The 27,423-nt window shown below is 45.3% G+C and overlaps 1 protein-coding gene, 1 long non-coding RNA gene and 1 pseudogene across 3 annotated transcripts in view; 1 reads left to right on the plus strand and 2 right to left on the minus strand.

The window, feature by feature from the left end:
* Positions 1-3,381: 3,381 nt before the first annotated feature.
* LOC145528614 (cytochrome b-c1 complex subunit 10 pseudogene) lies at positions 3,382-3,552 on the minus strand (annotated as a pseudogene).
* An 11,800-nt stretch (positions 3,553-15,352) lies between these two features.
* Positions 15,353-27,423, plus strand: part of SLCO3A1 (solute carrier organic anion transporter family member 3A1) — a 359,594-nt gene continuing 347,523 nt past the window's right edge. For both annotated transcript variants that reach the window (XM_081551678.1, XM_081551677.1), the window contains exon 1: positions 15,353-15,716. In XM_081551678.1, the coding sequence (XP_081407804.1) occupies positions 15,537-15,716 (180 nt within the window). In that variant the 5' untranslated portion in view covers positions 15,353-15,536. The remainder of the gene's footprint in view (positions 15,717-27,423) is intronic.
* Positions 20,683-27,423, minus strand: part of LOC145530375 (uncharacterized) — a 41,727-nt gene continuing 34,986 nt past the window's right edge. Inside the window, exon 4 of the long non-coding RNA XR_014071715.1 lies at positions 20,683-21,327. This is a non-coding gene — a long non-coding RNA (uncharacterized LOC145530375). The remainder of the gene's footprint in view (positions 21,328-27,423) is intronic.

Consider the following 27,423-nt stretch of genomic DNA (forward strand, 5'->3'; position numbering starts at 1 on the left):
TGTTCAGTCGTTCAGTCATGTCCGACTCTTTGAGGCCCCATGGGCTGTAGCCCGCCAGGCTCCTTTGCCCATGGAATTTTCCAGGCAAGAATACTGGAATGGGGTGTTATTTCCTACTCCAGGGGGATCTTCCCCACCCAGGGATCAAACCAAAGTCTCTTATTATTCAATACATATTAAGAAATAAAGCATCGCATTTCTATGTCTGCTTGTGTTTCTCTTTTCTTAATCTGGACCCATTGGAAGGGGCTTACTGAGCCAGGGGAAGGGACCAATTTGAGTACCTAGGTTGTTTTTATGTTGCTTAGTCACTAAGTCGCATGCAGCTCTTTTGTGATTCTATGGATTGAAACCTGCCAGGCGCCTCTGTCCATGGGATTTCCCAGGCAAGAATACTGGAATGGGATGCTATTTCCTTCTCTAGGGGATCTTCCCAACCCAGAGATCAAACCTGCATCTCCTGGTTTGGCAGGTGGATTCTTTACCACTGCACCACCTGAGAAGCTTTGAGTGTCTAGGTAGATATCACCAAAGAGTTTTGTACTAATACAAATTCTTACCTCTGCCAGCTATTTATTATGGAAATTTCTGTCAAACTTTTACCAGCGCAGAAAACTTTTTTAAAAAAAATGTTTTGCCAGTTTGCTGCTGCTGCTAAGTCGCTTCAGTCGTGTCCGACTCTGTGTGACCCCATAGACGGCAGCCCACCAGGCTCCGCCGTCCCTGGGATTCTCCAGGCAAAAACACTGGAGTGGGTTGCCATTTCCTTCTCCAGTGCACGAAAGTGAAAAGTGAAAGTGAAGTCGCTCAGTCGTGTCTGACTCTTTGCGACCCCACAGACTGCAGCCTAACAGGCTCTTCTGCCAGTTTAGTGGGTGAATAAAATACAGATATTGTTTTAACTAGCATTTGATTAGTTATGAGTGTGAATATTTTTACATGTTTATTAGATTTTGTATTTCTTTAACATTTCTGTGTGATCTTTTGTTTTAATGATATTATCCTTTTCTTTTGTTTTAATGATATTTTGTTTTGTATTTTCTTTTTGTTTCTTTTCTTTATTTCTTTTGTTTTAATGATATTATCCTCTGCCCTGTTGCTAAATTACTTTTCCCAGGTTGTGATTTTATTATTATGAATGATGTTCCTTGACGTAGAGGAGTTCTAATTGTGTAATGGCAAAATCTATTTAGCTTTTCTTTTGTACTTACTTCCATTGCTCTTATACTTAGAATGTCTTTCCCTCTCCAGAAATCTGATAATTATTTACTTATACTTTTGTCTAGGCATAGTTCTTTAATCCATCTTCTTCAGTTGTTCTTGTTTTGGGCTACTGTATGGTGAGGCTATTATTTGAGTTAGTCAGTTTTTCTCAACTATTTGATGAATAACCTCTCCCATTTTTTGTTGTGCTTTCTTTACTAAGCTAGAATATATACTAGAGTCTATTTTAAGCCTTATTGCTCTATTTTATCAGCCTGTCAATTCTCAAACTAGTACCATACTGCTTTGTTTGATGTTGCTTGCAATATGTTTTAATTCCTAGTTGGACAAGCCTCCTTAACCTAAGTGCCCAGTTTTCCTATTTTAATATATTCTTAAGTTTTTACTTGTTATTCCTATGAATGAACTTTAGAATCACTATATCATTAAGAAAGATAACTGCTTATTTTTTGGTTTTCATCATGTCATTGAATATTTAACCTAAATATTGTCATTACAAAACTGTGATAGTATTTATTGTTCTTTTGTGCCATTTTTGTCTGTTTTATATTAGTGCTACACTGACTTAATAAAATGAATCTTTATATTCTCAGCTTTTCTTTTTATATTTGGAAAAATTATATAATATGAAATTATCTGTCTTTGTGAAAGTCTGAAAGTTATCACTAGTGAAATTTGCAGACAGTGAGATATCTTCAGAGGTCTTAGAGTTGGGTAAAATTTGCCATAAAAATAATCATTTAATTCATTTTATCAAATTGATTAGCATAGTGTTTTAAAATAATATTTTCATACTTATTAAAATCTTCCTGTTTTTTTTGGTTTCTTTTCTATTTTTACATTTTGTTTTTTCTGTTTACTTTTCATGTGTTCTCAAGTTGTGTTAAAACAAAAAGCAGTTCTTGAATTTGTGTTTCAACTTTACTATTTCTATTTTTAAAAATTTGTTCAATTCTCTATGCTTATTTTTATAAAATTTTTTCTTCTGTTTTTCTTGGTTTTGTCTTAAATACGTTTTAATTATTTATAGTACAAATCCCTTGAAATGTATATACTTTGTCTACTTGTTTTTTCAAAGACTAGTCATCTTGTAAATGGCTCACATGAGATAATTGTTCTGTGCATTTCCTCTTATACATCTTTACTTTATATATTTGTTGCATAAACTATATATTCTTTGATATCTTCATTGAAGGATGCACACTTTTATGTACTCTTTGACTCTTTTGGTATTATTTGGCCTTGTATCCATTCTTGTATAAATTTTATAATATTACCTCTATTTTTACTTTGATTCTATTTTTCTAGTAAATCTTTATTCATTTAAAAAATTTTAACCTATTTGTGTCCTTCTATTTTTGATATGTTTTTATTATTAAGTCACAGTTGGATTTTTCTTAACCCAATCTTGAAGTCTTCATTTGTCCGACTCTGGGCAACCCTATGGACTGTAGCCTGACAGGCTTCTCTGTCCTTGGGGTTTCCCAGGCTAGAATACTGGAGTGGGTTGTCATCCCCTCCTCCAGGGGATCTTTCCAATCCAGGGATCAAACCCAGGTCTCCTGCATTGCAAGCAGATTCTTTACCACTGAGTCACCAGGGAAGCCTCCAATCTATTTTAAAACAAGAGGTTAAATCATTTAAATTTATTGTTATACCTCTCCATCAACTCATCCTGGCTAATCACTTGGGATACCTGGGGGTTTTACTCAGGCCGGGTTCCAGGGAACTGAACCTAAACAGCAACACGAGAAACAGCTGCAGACCTGAAGACAAAGACAAACTCACACTTGGTCACGGGCGAGTTCATTTTGCAAAGGACCATTCTAAATGTCACGTCTGTGCAATTGATCAGAAATCTAGAACAGGAGCCAAATCAAAGAAGGTTAAAAGATCAGACGTGAGTGAGGAGTGGGTTCAGAAAACAGGGGTAGGAGAGCTTCGCTGAGGAGGAACACTGGGGAGACTCAAGCATTCTCAATCCTTTACTGTAAGTGATAACGAAAACAAAAACCACGTTAATACCAACGAACAACAACCCAGTTTCTTTATTTATAACCTCAAGGTCCATCCCGAGAGCAGGGGCTATTGCAGAAGCAGATGGAAGGAGACGGCACCACCAGATACCAGAGGGGCCTGAGCTGGGGGTCAGTATAATTAGATGTTCTTCTTAAACTTGCTGTTGATGTAGGGCACACAGTCCAGAATCAGTAGCCAGGCAGTGCCCCATGCCAACCCCACAGTGCCCACTGCACCCCACATGCCTACAGTGGGAATCCAGTTTCCGGCCAGCTCCCAGGAATGTGGGTCCAGAAACCTGCTCAGCATCTCAGCACCAGTCCCTGCTGGCCCAGGTGGCAGCAACTCACTTTTTCAATTCATGCTTAGGCTAAGTATTGGATTAATATTTTTCTTTTTAAAAGCATTTTGTATTGGAGTACAGCTGATTTATAATACAATGTTGTGCTTGTTTCAGGTGTACAGTAAAGTGAATCAGCTGTGAATATACATATATCCACTCTTTTTTAGATCCTCTTCCCATACAGGCCATTAAAGAGTACTAAGTAGAGTTCCCTGTGCTATAAACAGGTCCTCCTTAGTTACCTATTTTCTATATATAACCTATTAACATTTTGAGGATCATTTGTTACTGCAGTTAGCCTGCTTGACTAACACTGATAGCAAAAAGGCATTTGATAAAATTCAATATCTACTGCTAATTAAAAAATTGTCAAATGGAACAGGATTCTTTATTAACTTGTTAAAAATATCTACCTCATATCAAATGCCAACATTGTTCTTTTTTTATTATTGGAGGATAATTGCTTTATAATGTTGTGGTGATCTCTGCTGTAAATTGAGAATCAGTCATAAATATATACATATATATATCTCCCCTCCCTCCTGAGCCTCCCTCCTGCCCCCATTCCACCCCCCTAGGTCATCACAAAGTATCAGGCTGGGCTCCCTATGTTATACTGCAACTTCCTGCTAATTATCTGTTGTACACATGATAGTGTATATATGTCAATGCTACTTTCTCTGCTTGTCCTACCCGCTTCCCCGCTTCTTCCCCTGCTGTGTCCACCAGACTGTTCTCTATGTCTGCATCTCCATTTCTTCTCTGTAAATCGGTACATCAGGACTATTTTTCTACATTCCATATATATGTGTTAATACATGATATTTGTTTTTCTCTTTCTGACTTGCTTTACTCTGTACAACAGGCTCTAAGTTCATCCCCCTTACTACAGCTGACTCAAATTCATTCCTTTTATGACTGAGTAGTATTCCATTGTATACGTGTACCACATCTTCCTCATCCATTCCTCTGTCGATGGACATCTAGGTGCTTCCGTTTCCTGGTGTTGTAAACAGTGCTTCAGTGAACATTGGGATCCGTGTGTCTTTTAGAATTGTGACTTTCTCAGGGTTTATGCCCAGTAGTGGGATTGCTGAGTCATATGGTAGTTTTATTCCTAGTTTGGTAAAGAATTTCTTGATAAATTTCTTTAGACAAAGATTTCCTATAAACCCCACAACTGCCCTGTGAAATATGCATTTTACTCCACTTTTAAAGATAGGAAAAGAGAGGCTCTAAATAGTTGAGTAAATTTTCAGGGCCAACATTAGTAAATCGTAGAACCATTTTCAGATACCAGGTTTTCCTGCCTCAAAAGCCCATGATTTTAACCACTGTGTTATTCCATTTTCTTCCCAAATTACAATTTTTCTTGGTTTTTATTTTCCGCGTTTTTATAAGTATATATTCTTTTGAATTGTTCTACTTTGGTTTTTAAAAGTCACACTTTAATGTATAGGTTCTCTAGTTATCAAATTCATGAATAATATAATAACAATTAATTCCATTACAAGATGAGGAATTTAGTATCCTTCTAATTCCCCACATACCCTTCTTTCCCACATTCATTGCCAATATCATTTGGAATTATAAACCTATTTTTTATTAGTTTTATTTTTAGCTATTTTAAGAAGTAACTACAACAACAAAAACTTTCCATCTGTACCAATATTCTATACACAGCATTTTCTACAAACCTAATTCTATACATGTAGCTTGGACTGTTACAATGTTTTTGAACCCACTTTTGATATTCTTGATTTTTTTTGTCCTTAAGCAATATTTGTTCCATTTGAACCTGTCTTTCGGTAAATTTTTCAAAAAATGGGCATGGGTGGTATCTTTTTTGAGCCCCTGATTAGAATAACTAAGAATGTCTTTTTCGTTTTCTTTGAAGATTAACATTTCAGCCTGAGTCATAAGCATTTTCTCTTAGTACCATTTAGACTTCTCTCCATTATCATCTGGCATCAGTTGTGTGATGCATTCTCAAATCAGCCTGTTTTCATTTGATGATAAGTGACTTTAATGTTTTGTCTAGATAGTTGAAGATTTTTTTTTTAAAAAAAAACCCTTCATATTCAAACAAATTTGCTAGATTATATCAAATTGTGCATCTTTCTTCATTAATTTTGCCTGGAAATGGTATGCTATTTTAAGTTGTACATTCAACTTCTTTTCTCAGCTTGAAAAGTTTTCTTCCATCATTATTTTTCTTCAGTGTTGCAGCAACATCATTTATTTTAGTTATATCTTCCTCAAGGGGGTCCTTCTTATCCATATATTAAGTCTTTATTTACTTTTGATCAACTGAATTACCCATCTTTTCTCTCATCTTGTTTTTTCTCTGTTTCTTTTCTCTACATTGATAGAAACTTCCTCGAGCTTGATTCTGTATCATTTGTTTGGGTTTTCTGCAATTTCAATTCTGATCTTCAAAATCAGATTTCAATCCCACGACTTTAGTTTAGGTTTGCGTGAATCCAAATCTTATCTGTCAGCCTCTTTTCCAAATTCCCTTAGAAGCTGAAACATCCAGCGGGGCAGGGTTACTTTTTTCTTCTGTTTTCACTTGTTTGTTCTCTTCCCAGTACTAGTTACTGACCACGGGGGTCCTGGCTCTTCTGGGGGCAGAACTATGGAGATGAAAGACACTGATCAGAGTCTGGATAGGGAGACGTGCGGTGAGTGTCCTCAGCAATGGGATAAATGCTAGAGCACAGGCTGGCATAGGTGTAATGGGATGTAGGCAGTAGTGAGGCAGTGGGGGAGTTGGCAGGGTAGTACGGAGAAGGTAATCTTAAGGGCTTCCTGGAGGAGGTGACACTTCAGGTGCATTGTAAGGAACTAGTAGGTGTGAGCTGAAGAAAGGGGAGGTAAGGGCAGAGGAAAGAGCAGGTGCAAAAGGAGGAGGAGAAAGCATGGTGAGCCCGAGGAACCACAATTAGTTAATTCTGGCCAGATTACAGGGTGAGAGCCCGGGGCTGGGGAGAGGGTTAAGGTATTTTTTTAGCTTGCTAGGGCAGCCATAACAAAATATCACAGACTGGCAGGCATAACAACAGGAATTTATTTCCTTCCAGTTCTGGAGGCTGGGAGTCTGAGATCAAGGTGTCCGCAGGCTTGCTTTTCTCTGAGGCCTGTCTCTTGACTGGCAGATCCTGTCGCTCTGTTCCCTGTGTCCTTAGCTCCTTTTCTTATAAAGACACTAGTCCTGTTGGATTTGGACCCACCTGTATGACTTCACTGTGCCTTAATTACCTCTCTAATGGCCCTGCCTTCAAATACAGTCACATTTTGAGGTAATGAGGGGCTTAGGACATCAACATATAAATTTGAAGAGGAGGGCAACCAATCAGCCAGTGACAGGCAGAGACTGGACAGCCTTCTTGTTCGGTGTATACACCCTGAGCCCCACCTTGCCTGTCACTCCACAGTGGAGGAGAATGCCCCGCAGGAGCTAGACAGGCTTTAGGAAGGAAGCCGGGCTGTGGGGAGGACCCTAACCTAAGTGGGGTGCTCCTCTCTCATCTGTATATAATTTCTCTATATATTCTCATCTGTATATGATTTCACACTCTCCATTTAGGGCTCAGGGGCACCTGAACCTTGAGGATTTCCTTTCATGGTCTTAGTCTATCCTCTCCTCGGAACCCTTTATCCCTTAGATCAGTCCGAGAGTTAATGCACTGTGTTGCGCTGTGCCTCCCAGGGGTACACAGGCTCAGAGTCCATGGCCCCTCAGGAAGGCAGGCAGCTGTGGCCACTTTCTGTCAAGCTTAGAACCCGTGAGACTCTTGCCATGATGTTAACCTCTGAGTCTCCAACTTCCTTGGCTGGAGATGCTGTGATGCCTTGCAGACATTTTCGGTGCTGGCTGATTTCATTTGCCTACAGTTGCTGTCAGTACCCATCCTTAGAATAATGCTACAAAGACTGGCATGCGTTGTTCAGAGAAGAGGAGCAGAGCTGACATACTCCTTCTCTGAGAAAGAAAAGTAAAAGTGTGGTGTCAGTGAAAGGGGCTGAGAGGGGCACTTCCTGTTGCAAGAAGGATGTGCCCTGGTGGGCTGGAGAAGTGGGTCCCTGGGGAGAGTACCTGGAAGGAAGCTGTCTAGAAACCTGGACCCCTTCTGGGTTATTTTCCTGTTCCAATCAAAAATACCAAGGTTCTTGGCAGGAGGTCCGTTAGACCCTGAGCAAGAAAATTTTCTTTATTTCTAAAGTAAGATATTCTTTCCACCCTTAAGAAGCTAACGGTTTATTTGCATAAACACATTCTATTTACAGAAATATCAATTTGTTGTTGTTTCCAGTCACCAAGTTGTATTTGACTCTCTGCGACCCCATGGACTGCAGCACGCCAGGCTCCTTTGTCCTTCAGTATCTCCCAGAGTTTGCTCAAATTCATGTCCGTTGAGTCCGTGATGCTATCTAACCATCTCATTCTCTGCTGTCCTCTTTTTCTGCTCTCATTCTTTCCCAACATTAGGGTCTTTTCCAGTGACTTGGCTCTTCACAGCCAGTGACCGAAATATTGGAGCTTCAGCTTCAGCATCAATCCTTCCAATGAATACTCAAGATTGATTTCCTTTAGGATTGACTGGTTTGATCTCCTTGCAGTCCAAAGGACTCTCAAGAGTCTTCTCCAGCACCACAATTCAAAAGCATCAATTCTTGGGTGTTCAGCTTTCTTTATGGTCCAGTTCTCACATCTGTACATGACTACTGGAAAAACCATTGCTTTGACTATATAGAAATATCAATGAAAGTGAAAGTTGTTCAGTTGTGTCCGACTCTGAGACCACGTGGACTGGGGCCTGCCAGGCTCCTCTGTCCATGGGATTCTCTAGGCAAGAATACTGGAGTGGGTAGCCATTCCCTTCTGTAGGGGATCTTCACAACCTAGAGATTGAACCCAGGTCTCCTGCATTGCAGGCGGACTCTTTACCATCTGAGCCACCAGGGAAGCCCCAGAAATATCAGTAGAAGGTAGCGAATGGTGAGCTCCCTAGATACACTAATGTTGGTACATGTTTGCTTTTATTCCTTCTCCTTTATCACAAAACTCATTTCCATAAATATGACATTTCTAAAAACCATGTTTTCTCATACCTATTCTTCATTAGCTTTTTTTTCTTCCGTTTCTCCACTTGAATTTTGGATTTGTTTTTTAAATTGCATCCACATTAATGCTTATCCTTTTTACTTCTTAGCTGAGTTTAAGATATATTCAAATTAAGACATGTAATTAAAAATACAGAATTATGGGTATGGAAAGCAGCAAACACAGGCTATATAGTAGAAAGGCATATGGATAAGGCTAATTGGAAAGTGGAGGTGGGGAGAGAACAACCCTGAAGAAGACGAAATAAGCTTAAACTCAGCCCAAATATTACATTCAGGCCAAAGAAGTTGGCCCAGCCCCAATTCTATCCTTGGTTTGACACAAGATATGATTGGTGTATTTTCAGAAAAAGAAAAGAAAAATCCATCCATAGGGTGAGTATCTAAGCATCTATTTTCCATTCCAGTGACAATCAGAAATCATTCTTTGCATTTATTTTTCAACTTTGTATTTGCCTGTGAACAAAATTGAAGTTGGCAAAAGACAGTTCATGTGAATTACTTGAACAACAGTTTCTCATTGTGTTGAATTACACTGAGACTGCTTGCTGTGAAATCTTGCCACAGTCCAGTAACAGTGGAAGATATTGTCATTTTTTTTTCCATGCCCATGAAGTTAACCCACTTCTCTCCTACAGGAATGAATTGATGGTGCTTTTTAAAGCAGGAGAGAAAAGCTCTCCAAGTTTGACTCACTAAGCATATACATGTATCTTCTTAATATTTTACGAATAAAAAGCCAATTTATCTTCCCATGTCACTCAATCTTCTTTATGCTTCCCTAGGTCAGATTTCCAGAGTACATGGCAGCATCTCAATGTTTGGAATACTTCTAACAGCAAAGTAAGGGCTCATGGAATCAGAGCCTCAGCTAACAAGATTTTTATCGAACTCTGAAAAGTCAGACTTTTCCCTGGTGATCCAGTGGTTATGACTCTGTGCTTCAAATCCAGGGGGCTTGGGTTCAACCCCTGGCTGGGGAACTAACATTCCACATGCCACGTAGCATGGCCAAAAATTAAAAATTAAAAAAAAGAAAGAAAAATCACCTAGTCCCAGGAAGGAGTTGAGAGGCTAAAGTAATCCCAAGGGTTCGACAGTCATTCACGTTCATACTGCATGCATGTGTGGTCAGTTGTCTTTGTGTGTCTGACTCTCTGAGACCCCATGGACCATAGCCCACCAGGCTCCTCTGTCCATGGGATTTCCCAGGCAAGAATACTGGAGTGGGTTGCCATTTCCTTCTCCAGGGGATCTTCCCAACCCAGGGATTAAATCCAAGCCTCCTGTGTCTCCTGCATTGGCAGGCGAGTTCTTTTCCACTGAGCAACCTGGAAAGCCCCATTCAAGTGACCAGTTCTAAACCCATCACTCACCACTAGGGGGGTAGATAAATGAAAAAGGTTCCAGCTTAGAAATGGTGGCTACATCATTCCTCCAAGGCCACAGTCAGTGTCACCCAGTTGGTGGATGGGGTTTAAACTAATGTTTGGCTCATGACATGATGGTCAACTGTCCACTTCAGCAGCTGGTTGGAGGGGGCACCCAAGATCATAGGTAGCTTAAATTTTTTCTTAGTCTCAGTCCCCCTCCTCCTTGGTGCTCCCCCAGTTTAGGGTGGGAAATACAGCTTTTAATTTCGGCCACTAGCTAGCCATGAGCTTCTGAAGTCACTTGCTGCTTTCTCTCCATGAGTAAAATGGGGTTAATAAAGATCTGCTCTCCATGCCGTGAGAGCTGAGTGAAACACAGGACCTCAGGGCACACTATCAGCACTCACGTGCTCTACAGATATGAAGACAGTTACCCTGAATATTCACTGGAAGGACTAGGCTGAAGCTCCAATACTATGGCCACTCAATGCAAAGAGCCGACTCATTGGAAAAGACCCTGATGCTGGGAAAGATAGATGGCAGGAGGAGAAGGGGGTGACAGAGGATGAGATGGTTGGATGGCATCACTGACTCAGTGGACATGAATTTGAACAAACTTCCTTCTTTCTGACTGTCGTGGGGCTAACTGATACCGTGCAGGGCCTGTGGGGCTCCCAGGCACAAAGACTTTCTGTGTCCCCATTTCTTTGATTACAGGAAACAGCCTTCATTCAGCCACCATGACATTCTCTGAGTTCCAAGGGACAGATTCAAGCAGTTGTTAATTAGGGAAGGGAGGGGATGCAAGACCAGGGAGAAAGTCAAGAGCAGCCTTGGGGTAAGATCCTGTTTCCCCACCGAGGGAAACACAGAACAACGTCTTTGAGCTACTCTGGGCTTCCCTGATGGCTCAGATGGTAAAGAATCTGCCTGTAGTGTAGGAGAGCTGGGTTTGATCCCTGGATAGGGAAGATCCCCTCGAGAAGGAAATGGCTACCTACTCCAGTATTCCTGCCTGGAAGATCCTGTGGACAGAGGAGTCTGGCAGGCTGCAGCCCATCGGGTGGCAAAGAGTCGGACGTGACTGAGCAACTAACACTTTCACTCTCATTCTGCAGGTACTGAAACCCCCTCCAGGTGGGAGAAGTTAATGATTAATGATGGTATGCTGCCAACAAGCCTGTAGACCCCAGACCAGTTAGACCTGAAGGTTGACGATGCTGACTCCTGCTTACCTGACCACCAACCCATCAGAAGAACGTCCACAAACAGATCACACCCTCTTTGAGCAATTACTATAAAACTTCTCACTCCCTTCCCCAAGCTGGGACACATGGTTGAGGGCATTAGCCTACTGTGGCCCCTTTTGCTTGGCAAGGTAATAAAGCCAAAAAGTACCACTTCACCCAAAACTCGGTCTCGGGGATTTGATTCGGCACTGGTGTGCAGACAAGCTGAGCTTTCAGCCTCATAACGCCTGATTGCCTTCAGGCTGACTTTGATTATTCTTAAGGCTTCAGGCACTGAATTATTTTCATGGCTGCTTACCATTAATTGTAGGAAGAATCTACAACTCTACTCCAGAATCCTTTCTCTGACAGCAAAAGTGTTTGCTTTTTCTACAGATAGTTAAGTTTTATGTAAAATAAATGGTCAAAAATGAAAAATAGTCATCCCTCTTTTGGAATGTTTTCATTGTTGTTTTAGTCGCTCAGTCGTGTCCACCCCGCCAGGCTCCTCTGTCCATGGGATTTCCCAGGCAAGGATACTGGAGTGGGTTTCCATTTCCTTCTCCAGGGGATCTTCCCGACCCAGGGATTGAACCCACATCTCCCGCGTTGGCTACCAGATTCTTTACCACTGAACCACCAGGGAAGCCCCTTCTGGACTGTACTGGAAGCAATGTAGTATAGACAGAGAGCTGGACTTGGATGCAAGTACTGTCCCTTTTGTGTGACATCGGGCTAGTCACTCTACATCTCTGAGTTTCCATTTATAAAATAGCAACAATAAGAGTCCCACCCTCCCCAAGAAACAGACCACTGGGTGATCAACAAGATAATACATAGGGAGTTCCAGACTGAGGCTGTGATAGCAGACACCTTGGTTTCAAAGGCTGGTCCTGCCACTTACAGGATACTTGTGACATTGGTAAATGTAGTTAACATTTCTGGGCCTGTTGTTTGTAAAACAGAGCCAATAATAGTATCTAGTTTAGAGGATGGTCGAGTGGCTTAAATTGTAAATCTGGGTGAAGCACTTAGAACAACCATGCTTGGCCAGAGTCAGCACACGACAGACATTAGCTCTTGTTATTATAAAGTATGTAAATAAGACTCGAAGACTATACTGCACTTTGAAAGCTAGTTCAATCGTGACAAGGTCTCTCTGTTCAGAAGCAAGTAAAGGGTCTTAGCTCAGCTTTGCAGCTCACAGTCTGGAAGACAGGGAAGGGAGCGAGCTCATCAAGGGTCTTCTTGGGGAAAAGTGATGAGGTGCAGTCATGATGCCAGAGTGATGGAGCGGGCTGAGGGTGTGAGAGGAGTGATCCATGGAAAACTTGGCTCTGAGTGAGGGGAGGATGTGGAGAGAAAGGGAGGGTCTCCAGGAAGGTGATAGTCTCTTGGGAAATGGGATAGCTGATAATGACAGGGATTAGGGGCAATGGAAAAAGACCTGTGTGGTGAGAACCAATTCAGAGAAGAGGCAGCCCAGACAAGGGGAGGGGAGAATCCGAAAGGGACACCAAGCCTAGGGGAGATCATGTCTGGGCCCACAGCAGGAAGCACCAGTCTGTATCTAAAAGGTATGGCAAGACAACACCCCCCACCATTACACCATTCCTTCTCACTCAAGTTCTTTGGGAGTAAGTAGAAATTATACAAGTGTTAACTATGATTCAGTTTAAGCCTGCTTTGGTACACAGGTGCCCAGGAGAGTGGATCTTTTTCTTAAACACAGTTATTCAGTTCAGTTCAGTCACTCAGTTGTGTCCAACTCTTTGTGACCCCATGAACCGCAGCACACAGGGCTCCCTGTCCATCACCAACTCCCGGAGTTCACCCAAACTCATGTCCATTGAGTCGGTGATGCCATCCAACCATTTCATCCTCTGTCATCCCTTTCTCCTCCTGCCCTCAGTCTTTCCCAGCATCAGGGGCTTTTCAAATGAGTCAGCTCTTCACATCAGGTGGCCAAATTATTGGAGTTTCAGCTTCAACATCAGTCCTTCCAACGACCACCCAGCACTGATCTCCTTTAGGATGGACTGGTTGGATCTCCTTGCAATGCAAGGGACTCTCAAGAGTCTTGTCCAACACCATAGTTCAAAAGCATCAGTTCTTCTGCGCTCAGCTTTCTTTATAGTCCAACTCTCACATCTATTCATGACTACTGGAAAAACCATAGCCTTGACTAGACAGACCTTTGTTGACAAAGTAATGTCTCTGCTTTTTAATATGCTGTCTAGGTTGGTCATAACTTTCCTTCCAAGGAGTAAGCGTCTTTTAATTTCATGGCTGCAATCACCATCTGCAGTGATTTTGGAGCCCAGAAAAATAAAGTCAGCCACCATTTCCACTGTTTCCCGTCTATTTGCCATGAAGTGATGAGACCGGATGCCATGATCTTAGTTTTCTAAATGTTGAGCTTTAAGCCAACTTTTCCACTCTCCTCTTTCACTCTCATCAAGAGTCTCTTTAGTTCTTCACTTTCTTCCATAAGGGTGGTGTCATCTGCATATCTGAGGTTATTGATATTTCTCCTGGCAATCTTGATTCCAGCTTGTGCTTCCTCCAGCCCAGCGTTTCTCATGATGTACTCTGCATATAAGTTAAATAAGCAGGGTGACAACATACAGCCTTGACATACTCCTTTTCCTATTTGAAACCAGTCTGTTGTTCCATGTCCAGTTCTAACTGTTGCTTCCTGACCTGCATACAGGTTTCTCAAGAGGCAGGTCAGGTGGTCTGGTATTCCCATCTCTTTCAGAATTTTCCACAGTTATTAAGGAGAGGTTTTTCAAAGGATTGGTTAAGCCCCGCAGTGGGCCAAGTGGAAGATGCTGAGCGCCTCCTGGTACTTGTCCAGTCCTTTCCAGGCTTCTCTGAGCTTCCAAAAGCTGTCTGGGGACCAGCAGATCCTGTTGGTAGTGCCCTGTGGCCCAAACTCCTGGTAATGATTAAAAAGAGTGGCTGCGACTGGGCGGGGTGGGGGTGAGAGCGGACATTCAGGCCAAGGCAAGGAAGGGGCCTGGCCACAAAGCTAGGGGAAGGGTGGGGACCAAGGCAGGCCTGTGGCTAATAGCTTCCCGCAGGCTCCAGCCGCGAGGCTACATCATTCTTGAGGATGGGCTCCAGGCACGCAGGCGGGCTGCACAAGGCCCTCTGCTGGGGTCGCTGCGACCCTGCAGCAGCCTAGACCCCTTAGCTGTAGGCGATGGATGAACTGCGCGGCTCCAGACGGTTTAGTGAAACTTCTCCCTTGCTGCGCTTCCGTTCTTTTCTCTCCTTTCGGTCTGGGGCCTTTGAGCGCACCCAGTGGCAGGAGAGCAGGAGCAGAGGCTGGCAGGCTGCGGAAGCCTCTGCGGCTCTGACCTCCGGCGCGTCCCCATGGCCCACAGCACAACATCTGTCCCCAGAAATAGCCGGGCGGGCGGAGTTGGTAGGAGAAAGCGTCAACCCTTTCCTGGGTACACGGTCTTCTCCCTCTTCCTAGAAACCGCTCCTCCCCTCCTAAGTGCCCCGAGGTTGGAGCTCCAGGTCCCCGCCCCGCGGGGGAGCCTCCGCACCCCACCTCGGCGCCCGGAGTTCCCCTTGCAGTACCACCCAGTGTCCGCGGCGGCGCCCCGCGCTCCGCAGCGCCTTCTAGGGGCCGGGCACGGCCTTCGTGCCACCCGGAGCACCCGCTCCCTGACTCCGCAAGGACTCCCCCTCTCCCGCGTGCTTCGGGCCACCCGGGGCCTCCCAAGCTTCGGCTGGGGGTCCGCGCTCTGAGCCCCCAGGCCAGTATCTTCGCGCCTTCCCCGGGGGCACACGGGCGGCGCGGCGGGCGCGCGCAGCGGCGATCGAGGCAGGGGCCTCGCATTAGAAGCAGGGGAGGCGAGGGCAGGCGCGGCCCGCGGGCCCCAACCAGCGGGCGATGGCAGCGGCGGGCGTCCGCGGGCGGCGAGGCGGCGGCGGGCGGCGAGAGGAGCCCCTGTGATTGGCACAGCCCGAGCCGGAGGAGGAGGCGAAGGGAGGGCGGAGGAGGAGGAGAGGAGGAGGCAGGGGGCGAGCGCGGCGGCGGCTGCGAGGAGCCGTGCCTTCCACCTCTCCAGCCCCGGCAGGACGGGGGCGGCCGCCGCGGGCCCGGGGCGGGGACAGCACACAGCCTCGCCGCGCGCACCCCCGCCCGGCAGCGGCCCCGACACCCAGCGCGAGCGGGAAAGCGGCGGCGGCGGCGGGGGAAGGATGCAGGCGAAGAAGCCGGGCGGCTCGTCGGGCGGCGGCCGGAGCGGCGAGCTGCAGGGGGACGAGACGCAGAGGAATAAGAAGAAGAAAAAGAAGGTGTCCTGCTTCTCCAACATCAAGATCTTCCTGGTGTCCGAGTGCGCCCTGATGCTGGCGCAGGGCACGGTGGGCGCCTACCTGGTGAGTCCCCCGTGCCAAGTCCGCCACGGGTCCCTTCCCTAGCGCGGCTCCCGGGTACCCGGCTGGCAGGAGGAGGGGGCAGCCCGGGCGCCTGGGGGCAGGCGGGCATGACCTCCGCCCGGCGACGAGGTTGGCGAATGGTGCAGAGGCGGCCGCCGGGGGAGCTGCCGGCCCGGGCTGCTGGGCGAGCGGGGAGCCGGCGGGACCGTGGATGCCGGCAGGGGGCTGGGGGGACCCGGGGAAGAGAGGCAGCGGGCAGGTGGGCGTGAAACCATCCCTCTCCCCCACCCCCTCTAAAAACAGCCAGAGGGTGAGTTCTGGAGCACCCCTGGAGGGGAAGGCATCGCGGTTTTCAGGTGACCTGCACATGGAAAGCAAAGCCCGTTAGCATCTCGCGTCCTCTACTCCCCATTCTAGCCGCCTGAAGAACAAATCCATTATGCATCATTTCTCCCGGCGCTTTCTCCATCCGCCAATTACGGAGGGATTTAACAGTTTAGAGTAAAAGGCGCCCAAGTGTGGGGCCCTGATCCGAGCTGGGGCTGCAGAGGGAATATTCCCACTTCGTATCCCATTAACCATCTCTCAGCGTCTGGGATAAAGTTACAGTACCTGGAGAGCAGCTGTGAGTTTGTGTAGTTCTGCCACCCACTCTTAGACCTGAATTCCCCACCGTGGTCTCTCCTGTACAAGGGGGTGTTGCGCCATGGTGCACAATGTACATGGATTTCATCTGCCTTCTGAAAGGGGGTATTCATGTTCAAATGGCCAGGGGTGCATAACATATCAGAGGAAACAGCTTGTAATGACTCAGCACTGGCAAATATCTACTTTACCCGCTGTCTCCTGCCCCGCGCAGGTGGTCCCACCTTGGGTTTCAGAGAATGCACTTCCAGACCCGAGTACGGTCTTGACTAAACGGGATTTTTCAGAGTGTGTAGTATTAAGGCATTTGTTTCTTGACTATTGACCTGAAACTGAAATCAAATGTGATAGACTTTGAGTGTTGGTGAGCAAGTTTGATGGAGATAGAACTGGACAAGATTTTGGCTGTTGAAGTGCCACATCCCCAGATAGAACCATGCTTTGCTCGATAGTCCCATTAATTCCTGGCCTTTGGGGTGAAGTTAATGAGGGCCAGTCGCTGGTTGCCCTGTGCCATTCCTCAACAGTCTCCTAAGACTTGGAGCTTGCTGTCAGAGGGAAGTACAAGCAGGCTAGCTCCCTGGTGTGGGGTAAAGTCAGTGATGTAGTTACAAGAGAGGGCTGTTCAAACTCAGCTCGGTTCCTGGGGTGACAGACTTACAGGGCTTCTGAAAGTCAAATGCATTTTCTTTGCTCTGTGCCAGATGAGAGGCATTTAGATCCCAGTTCCTGCCTGCATCTGTGACTTGTATGCTGCAGGTAAGCCCTGTAGCCAAAAGCACATTTTCTTTTCCGTTTAGATTTTTGTTTTACAAAATGCACTTGTAGTTCGAACACATAGTTGCAGACAGTACCTGTGGCCTTTGCAGTTTTGGAATTAGGGAATGACCCTGTCTTGGGAGCAGGTCAGTATATCAGAATGTCCTTGGAGAAGTTTGACTGTTAAAATGTTAAAATAGAGACATGTATTACTAAGACGCAAATGCACAGTAATAAAAATACCTGTAGTTCTGTACTACAGCATATGCAAAGTACATGATACCTAAACCAGGGCTGTGTTTATCAACAGCTGCCTCCAGTTTTTAACAGTTTGCCTCAAACCAATTTTGCTCAATAGAGTGGATTATTCATGTTCCATATAATAGTGTCTAATGTTGGCAAAAGCTGAATTTTTTGAGGTATTCAGAGTGTTATGGGTTTTGGAATTTGTGGACACAGATCTGGAAGCTCACCATTTATAAATTATCTTACATCTAGGAAAAAAAAATACCAAAAGAACTTTTCACACCACGAATGATAAAGGCATGGACCTAGTTTTAGCTTGCAATGGTTTAAGGCTTTTGGAAAGAAATGAAGCTGGGTTTCGATCAAATGAGTGGCCTAAGCCCCTTTATGAAGTTAGAAAGCAGAGGACTGGTAGACGCTAGAGGCAGGGCTGGCGCTGGGAGACAGCAAGTTGACTGTGATACCAGAATTGGTGAAGAGTTGAGTCCACCTCCTGGGGGCCCCTCGGCGTTTCCAGCCTGGGCTGAGGGAAAGCCTGGTTCAAGGCCTATGGTAACCAGAGTCAACAGGTGACTGGCAGAAAGCAGATGGAGGCCCAGGAGAGGAGTGGCTTAGGAAACTGGATTTATTATGATTACTAAGAGTGGAGGCATCAGTTGCTCAGGACTCCGCCTTACCCAACTGATCCGTTGCCACCTGAACCTCATGAAAATAGTTTGCTTGCCATGAATTGGATTGCGATGGCTTTTGCTCTTTCTGGCCACTTGTGATTTTTTTCTTCATCTGTTATTTGGAAGGTAGAATTAAAAGCTTGTGGTACCCTCAGTGATGTGAGACTTCTTCATGGCTAATTTGAGAATGAACCGTTGTAGAAGGTTTGCCAGAAAGGCTTTCTTAGGAAACCTGAGAGCCTGTGTTCATAGGCGATCTCACACATGGGGTCCATGTGCAATAGGTGATCATGCACACGGGGTCCATGTGCAAGGTATATGTTCTCTGGGATCTTTACACTGTCACTCAGCCTGTCCCTCTGAGGAAACATTGTCAGATACCTGATGAAGGGCACGCCTGGGGGCACTGCTTACATTCAGGAAGAGAAGGGTAATGGCAGAGTCTCTGCCTATGATATTATTTCCTATTTGATTTCCAAGTCCATGTCATAGTAACTACCTTATTATTTCGTCTTCCCAGGTGCCTTTTTTTTTTTTTTTTAATATTTGGAGGTTTCATTTCACTTCTCCCTTTTCTTTCTGAAAAGACAGATGACCTAGTGTCTTTGCTAAAGCTGTAGAATTGCCCGACTGTAGAAATGAAGCGGGAAGTCACCTGTGATTTGAGAAGCAACTTTGAAAAGCTGGACTCTGTGTGTGTGTGTGTGTGTGTGTGTGTGTGTGTGTGTGTGAGTGTGTGTACGTCTCTGTGTCTGTGTCTGTTTTCCCTTAAGAACCTGCACGTACTCAAGGTAGACCTACATGGGAGAAAACCACCCACTGTTAAGCTAGGCAAGGGGCAGGCAACTTTTGGCCTGGGGGTTGGGTCTCCTGCGGCAGGGCAGAAGGGCTGATACCCTGATGCCTAAACTCGATGGTGATCATGATATAGATAAGGAGACTCCAGTGCAACCCGGGCCAGCTGTGGATTCTGAACTCTCTTACCCTTGCCAGTGTTTAACTGGAAATCATGCTGCAGATAAGCCAGCAGTCACAGGGATCGTCTCTTGTAGTCACTTAAACCTCCTGACTGGCTAGGAATTTTTTTTTTTCCTGCCTAAGAAGAGAGGACCCATTCCGTTTGAACATCACTGTGTGCAGAAGAGAGAATGAGATTTAATTTTCCTCTCTTTGGATCTTTGCAGTGACCTACTTGCAATGATGTAACATCTGTTTAAGTCTTGGGCTATTTGGAGAAGACACCGGCCTATGGAAACTGCATGGAGAGACAGTTGTATTGTGTGCACTTGATGGTGTTTGGTGGAGACCCACGGGGATATTCCAAGCCATTCACTGAGGGTAGCCCTGCCTACAGAGGTTGATGTGTGTTCTCAAATGACTGAGGACTGGAGCTGATAAGGATGTGTGCAGGAAATTAAAACCTCGGACACCTCTGGGCTCTTATGGATGAGATTCAATTACAAATGCATTTGAATTTTTTCAGGATGAAAACCTCAAAAAGCCAGTTTAGTCTCTGGGTGGGGCACACAGGAGGTTCCTGTGAACCAGGGGTGAGGATGGAGGATGTCCTTGGTTGTTTTTTTTTTTTTGCTGCTTGTTATTAAAATAATGTAGGATCTTCCTTGGTGGTCTGGTGCTTAGGACTCTGTGCTTCCACTGCAGGAATCACAGTTTCCATCCCTGGTCAGGGAAGATCCCGCATGCCATGAAACAAGGCCAAAATAAAATTTTAAAAAATAGTTGATTTTTTATCGAAGTACACTTGATTTTTAATGAAGTATAGTTTATTGAAGTATAATCTAGCTTTTATAGTTGTTAAAATAAATAGTTTATTTTTTATTGAAGTATAGTTTCAGGAGGAGAGCACAGTGATTCAGTTTTTCTGTATATATATATATTCTTTTTCATATTCTTTTCTGTTACAGGGTACTACAAAATATTGAGTATAGTTCCCTGTGCTGTACAGTAGTTTATCCTTGTTGTTCATCTATTTTTTTATACAGTAGTGTGTGTCTGTTAATCCCAACTTTCTAATTTATTCTGCTTCCGCCCTTTCCCCTTTGATTATCATAAGTTTGTTTCCTATGACTGTGAGTCTCTGTTTTGTAAATAAGTTGATTTTTCTTTTATTTTAGATTCCACATATAAGGGATATCATATAGTATTTGTCTGACTTGTTGTTCAGTTGCTAAGTCATGTCCAACTCTTTGTCACCCCATAGACTGCAGCATGCCAGGCTTCCCTATCTTTCACCGTCTCCCAGATTTGCTCAAACTCATGTCCATTGAGTCAGTGATGCCATCCAACCATCTCATCCTCCATTGCCTGACTTGCTTCTCTGTATTTAGAGTTAAGCAAAAACCAAGTCGGAGGTTTTGGTGACGACAGAAAGAGACGGATGACTGAGTGTGCGAACAGGGTTCCATCTCACTGCTTTTTGGTCACCTTTTTCCTAGGCCTGAGAGCATTCGTGAGCTTACAAGGTGAAGCAGCCAGATTTGTTCTATATATTTTTTTTTTAATTTCTAAAGCATCATTGTGAAGTTTCTTTTTTTTTGTATATTTAACCCAGAAGCAGACAGCTGAGAGACAATTTTTAAAGTCCTTGTCAAATTAGTATGATGACTAAGGCAACTGTAGTTTCCTTAATCAAATTATTTTACACACTTTTGGTTACTCAAAGTGACAAATTCCCTTCCATTTGCATAATTACTATATAGCCCCAGGTAGGAAGAAAAAAAATTACCCTGATTTCTTTTTTCCCTTACAGCTTGGTTGAAAATGTTTAGCTAATAATCATTTAAGGGTGAAAAAAAAAGTTTCTGACAATTCCTTTCGACCACCTTTGTGTATATACCTCAGTTTCCGAGGGAGTTTCCTCTTGTGTGTTTAGCAATCGAAGAAACGGAATTAGCTGTGAAGGGACCAAGAGCTGTTTCCTGAATTGGGTAACTCTCTGCACTTCAGTTTTAGGTACCTTCCAAAGAGGGCGACCCAGAGGCCTCTCTGCAGCGGCCCTGCCTTGCTGATCAGTTTCTCAGCATTTAAACTCACTTTCTTGCTGGCTGCCTGAACGGTGTTTCTATCTGAAACTGCAGAAGTTTCCCCTTATGCCAAGGCCACCTGGGCAAGTGTCTCTCTGTGACTTTCTCTTGCTCTTCTTATTAAAGCAAGCTTGGTGGTGCTGTCTTGTCCAGGGACTGAGTTCACTTAGCAGACTGGCCAGGCATGAGTACGTGTAATGTCACAAAAATGATGAGGTTACAGCTGCCTTCCCTATATAAGTAGGCCTGGAAAAAAAGAAAAAAAATTCTGTGAATGTTGTTGGCTGGTTACAGAGAGAGAGAGCGCAGAGATTGGCATTGGTTTCAGGGTCTGTGCCAGGCCTCCTGCAGAGGCTGTGAGAGCCACAGGGACTCATGCTGAGCTGCCTGTGGTCCTTGGATTACAGGGGGCTGGGCCTGCCAGGTGACTGTGGGCAGATGAGTGTGTACAAGGTGCTAAGCCTCTGTTGCCGTGGAGAATTCGACTCTAGACAGAGTGGCATTTCTCCAGCACCTTACTTCCAAATTCATAGACACATTTCACTTGCACAGATTTAACTGCATGCATCATGGACTAACCATGTTCCTGTGAAGTAGAGTCAAAATACCCATCGTCATGTCACATCACTTCTCTCACCTGGATTTTGTAGTTGTTGTTTAGTCACTAAGTCACATCCAACTCTTTGTGACTCCGTGGACTGTAGCTCACCAGGCTCCTCTATCCATGGGATTTCCAAGGCAACAAGAATACTGTAGTGGGTTCCCATTTCCTTCTCCAGGGGATCTTCCCAGATCAGGGATCGAACATGCATCTCCTGTGTCTCCTGCATTGACAGGCAGGTTCTTTTTGACTGAACCACCAGGGAAGCCCTGATTTTGTAGTACTATGTGCTTAGTCACTCAGTCGTGTCTGACTCTTTGCGACCCCAAGGACTGTAGTCTGCCAGGATCCTCTGTCCATAGAATTCTCCAGGCAAGAATACTGGAGTGGGTTCCCATACCCTCCTCTAGGGGATCTTCCCAACCGAGGGATGGAACCTAGGTCTCCTGCATTGCAGGCAGATTCTTTACTGTCTAAGCCACCATATTCTGTGCATTTGTGTGCATTACCCATTTATATACATGTTCTTATACAGGGTTACATTCACCAAATATGGTATTCTGTCCTTGGGGGGGGCATATTAAGGGACATTTCCGTGGTAATTTTGATTATATGGAGCCCAGGTGGATTTTGAACTCAGTTTCCCCTGAAGACAAGTCAACTCTATTTTATTCCCTCTCTGAAATGCCTTTGGTAATCTGTAGGCCAGAAAGATAGCAGCCTTGCTCTTTTAGTTTAGTTTTGCTTTCTGTTTCTCTAAGTCTGCAAAATAGATGATACACAGGAAGCAGAGGGGCATCAGTGACGTTGGTTTATAGAGTAAGTGAATTGATGTAGTTCTAAGACCCTTGTATTTGACGTGATCTGAGTGCTTAGGTGTTTCTGTGAGAAACAGTGTTGCTTAATAATACAAACTCAAATGGTTAAAATTCTCAGGTGGAGAACAGCAAGCCTCCATAGCAGCTGTGACTTATTGGTTGAGCATCGGAAAACCCAGGATTCATTCCTGGTCCTCCTCTTGCCAGCTCTGTGAGCTTAGGTTGATTACTTAACCTCTCTGTGCGTTGGTGGAGAAGGCAATGGCATCCCACTCCAGTACTCTTCCCTGGAAAATCTCATGGATGGAGGAGCCTGGTAGGCTACAGTCCATGGAGTCACTAAGAGTCGGACATGACTGAGCGACTTCACTTTCACTTTTCCCTTTCATGCACGGGAGAAGGAAATGGCAAACCACTCCAGTATTCTTGCCTGGAGAATCCCAGGGACAGCGGAGCCTGGTGGGCTGCCATCTATGGGGTCGCACAGAGTCGGACACTACTGAAGCGACTTAGCAGCAGCAGCAGCAGCTGTGCGTTGGTATTTGATTTTAAAATTCATAGTGTTTCTGTGAGTATTAACTCAATCAGCATATATAAAGCACTTTGAACACTAACTAACATGTATAGTCAATGAAAAGTGAAAGTAAAGTCGCTCGGTTGTGTCTGGCTCTTTTCGACCCTATGGACTGTAGCCTGCCAGGCTCCTCTGTCTATGGGATTTTCCAGGTAAGAATACTGGAGTGGGTTGCCATTTTCTTCTCCAGGGGATCTTCCCGACCCAGGGACCGAACTCAGGTCTCCCGCATTGTGGGCAGACTCTTTTCCCTCTGAGCCACAAGGGAATCCCGAATAGTCAGTAAATACTAGCTATTATTATTATTAATATAATATGGTTATACACATTTACATAAGAACTATGTAGCCCCACGGAGAAGGCAATGGCACCCCACTCCAGTACTCTTGCCTGGAAAATCCCATGGACGGAGGAGCCTGGTAGGCTACAGTCCATGGGGTCGCTAAGAGTCGGACACGACTGAGCGACTTCACTTTCACTTTTCCCTTTCATGCATTGGAGAAGAAAATGGCAACTCACTCCACTATTCTTGCCTGGAGAATCCTAGGGACGGCGGAGCCTGGTGAGCTGCTGTCCATGGGGTCGCACAGAGTCGGACATGACTGAAGTGACTTAGCAGCAGCAGCATGTAGCCCCAACCAATGAGAAATAAAATTATTTCGGTCAAACCTTTGGTCTGGTTTAGTGTATCATACATTCAAATCATTTCCTGTTTTGCTGTGTATTTTGTCTGGGAGGTGAAAAGCTTTTAAACGCAGGAGATAAGTGCTAGTAAATAAGTTGCTAATTCTGTTCATTCCCTTATTATAAGTACAACAATGCATTTCATCTTGTTGTTGTTGTTCAGTTACTAAGTCATGTCCGATTCTTTGCGACCTCATGGACTGCAGCACACTAGGCTTCCCTGTCCTTCACTACCTCCCGGAGTTTGCTCAAACTCACGTCCATTGAGTTGGTGATGCCATCCAACCATCTCATCCTCTGTCGCCCCTTCTTCTCCTGCCCTCAATCTTTCCCAGCATCAGGGTCTTGTCTAATGAGTCAGCTTTTCACATCAGGTGGCCAAAGTGTTGGAGATTCAGCTTCAGCATTTCATGTTACAGATGCTATAAAAATTATTTGTCGTGTGGAAGACAAATCCACTATAATAATGGTTCTGCTGGCCATTTACAGTCAGTGGGCACTTTGAAGTGAACAGAGAAGGGATGGCACATGGCCAGCCAGGAGGACAGGTGCTTCTCTTTGGGAGGCCCCGAGGATCTTTGCGCTGGTTTGTGGTCACAGGGTAGAGAAGATTGGATAGGTCTTCTAGGTTTGTAGGCTGCTGAGAGGCAGGGAAGAGAACGTTGGACTTAGAGTCAAAAAGACCTAGGTTTGAACCTGGACCTGTTCCTTACTTGCTCCCAGTGGCTTGACTTCTCTGAGCCTCAGTATTCTTATCTGAAAAACGGGATGCTCAGTGAGGCTATCTTACAGAATGTTGAGAGATTGAAATTCAGGGACATGTGATAGAGTGCTTCTTGTAGGGTGCAGTGTTCAATAGCCGCTTTACCAATAATGGAAGAGCCCTACTCGTTGACCTTGACACAACAGACATCCCTTCCAGGGACCTGAGGGTGTAGGGTGTTGTGTGTGGCCTGGGCTTTATTTCCTTAATTGGAGATCTGTTTCTCTGGATGAAAAGTAGCCACATTAAGGTTTCCTGGGGTGTCGGGAGGTGGACAGGGGGACATATGTTGTGGACATATGCTACCCTCCAGGCAGCCTTGTTCAAGATGTGCGACCTCATAGCCCAGCCCTGGTTGCAGAGAAGGGCTCAGGTCTCACTTAGCACCCACTGCCTTCACCTTAGTCCTTTTACAGTTCTAAACAGTGACGCCGGAAGCTCAGCTTCCCTGCACACTGGTGCTGAATCGAATCTCAGAGATGGAGTTTTGGGTGAAGTAGAAGAGGATAGCTTTATAGTTTGCCAAGCCAAGGGGGCAGAAGTGGGCTAATGCTTTCATAACCGTGTGTCCCAACAGGGAAGACAGGAAGTTTTACAGCAGTTGCTCAAAGAGGGCGTGATCAGCTCATGGATATTCTTCTAATGAATTGGTGGTTAGGGGTCAGTATCCTCAACCTTCAGGTCCAACTGGTCTGGGGTCTGCACGCTGGTGTAGTCTACCATCATTAATCGTTAATTTCTCCCACTTGGAGGGGGTTTCAGGCTCTGTGCTGCTGCTGCTGCTGCTAAGTCGCTTCAGTCGTGTCTCTGTGCGACCCCATAGACGGCAGCCCACCAGGCTCCGCCGTCCCTGGGATTCTCCAGGCAAGAATACTGGAGTGGGTTGCCATTTCCTTCTCCAGTGCATGAAAGGGAAAAGTGAAAGTGAAGTCGCTCAGTCGTGTCCGGCTCTTAGTGACCCCATGGACTGTAGCCTACCAGGCTCCTCCGTCCATGGGATTTTCCAGGCAAGAGTACTGGAGTGGGGTGCCATTGCCTTCTCTGTCAGGCTCTGTAGAATAGCTCAAAGATATGGTTCTGTGTATGCCTTCATGAGGAACCAGAATCTTGCCCCCAGGCTTCTCTTGACTGTTTCTCCCGGGTCTCACATCCCCTCCCTTCCCTCATTAACAACTGCTTGAATCTGCCCATCAGAACTCAGGGAAGGTCTCGGAGGCTGCATGAAGGTTGTTTCCTGTAATTAAAGAAATGGGGGACACAGAAAGGCCGGGAGTCCCACAGCACCTGCTCAGTATCAGCAGGGCTCAGCAGACGCAGTTGTGGGCAGTCCCTGATTTTGGTCCTTTTAGATTTCTTGGAAGCAGAGTGAAGGAGATCTTGGCACGGTCTTGCTGCCTGTTTGGTGGACGCATTCATCAGGGTCTATGGCTTGTGGGGGTTATACAGCAGGGTACTTACCGCACGGCGCCACTCTCCTCCCATCAGTGATTTTTGAAGCCTCTTCTCTCCCCGAGCCAGGTCAGTCCAGTCCAGTCCTTGGGAAGGACTGGGCCCTTCTCAGTCCAGCCAGTTGCTGTGTTTATTTTACGTGAGTTCTTAGGTTCACCTTCAGGTGCCACAGGCGTCACAAGAATGCACACGCTGAGGACCGCTGAGCCCCAAACCCTGGTGGCTCCCTGTCGGCCTCACTGAGGAAGGAACCTGAACTTTCTGCAGCCACAGTTGTGGAGTAAGCAAGCACGAGAGACTTCCTTCCGGGGGTTTCGTGACAAGAGGTAGAGCGGAAGTGGCCCGTGGCCATTGGATGTGGGCAGACTCTCTGTCATTGGCTCTTCCCAGCTTCTTTCTTTCAGTTCTTCTTTGTGACTCGAGTCAAGCCCTTCTGAAAAGGAAAGCCTTTTCTGACAGACTGTTTAGTTGCTTGCTGTTTAGCAGAGATCATGGTAACCCAGCCACTTCTTAAATGACTGGACATTCCTCTCCAAACAGGAAAGAGTTATTTCACTGGCTAAGTTATGAGAGTTGGACATTAGAATTTTCTCATTTATCCCTTCCAGTCAACCCTCGTTGGAAATACTTGATGACAAGAGGCAACATAGGTTGCTGTGGGCCCTGCTGTTTGGAACAGGGGCAGAGGGGAGGTGTGGGCCCACTCTTCCCTTTGCCTTCATGATGATTTCCACTGTAAATACCCCGACAATGGCTCTTCAGTACCTCCGTCTTTTGGGGATGTCTTATCCCACATGGCATCTTAAGTTACAGGTAACACAGTCAAAGAGGGCACTTCTATAAGGAGAGGGTCTTCCTTCCAGGTTGGCTTTGGTTGAAATCTTGGCCACGAGCTAGCTGTGGCCTCAGGCCCATCCAAGGAGACAGTGGTGTGGCTGTCGCTTCACAAGGATGTGGCAGAAGGTCCAAGCTGTGGGCAGTAGAAAGGGCCATTCAAAAGCTCAAAGTGTGCCACTTGCTTTTCTGTCTGTGCGTCTGTTCATGTCTTTATCCATCCACACTCCCTGCGGGAGTTCTGTACTGTGTGCAGATTCTAATTCGTCTGGCGGGTTGCCCTTTGGGACAGGTCTCTGGATAATGAACTTGGCTGTCCAGGTAACCGTTGAAACCACAAAGCCTGTGTGGCTGCCACTTCTGAGCCACCTAGAGCTGTGTAGTGTTAGCAGAAATAGGAAGCTGAGCAGGCTTTTGATAGACAATCCTGGGGGCTGTAATGGAATAATATAGAATAGAATAGCCAGTTCCTTCCTACATCTCTGTTCACACAATCACAGGAACTTGAGAAAGGTAGAAATGAATCTTTTCACCTCCATTTCTACACTTGCAAGGTTGAGGAGGGAAAGCAGTGGCCAATCATGTTTTTCAATTAAAGACTATTGTAAAATGTTCCTGC

Source organism: Giraffa tippelskirchi, chromosome 12, assembly GCF_054371585.1.
Source record: "Giraffa tippelskirchi isolate mGirTip1 chromosome 12, T2T-mGirTip1v1.2.pri, whole genome shotgun sequence".
NCBI classification, from domain to species: domain Eukaryota; kingdom Metazoa; phylum Chordata; class Mammalia; order Artiodactyla; family Giraffidae; genus Giraffa; species Giraffa tippelskirchi.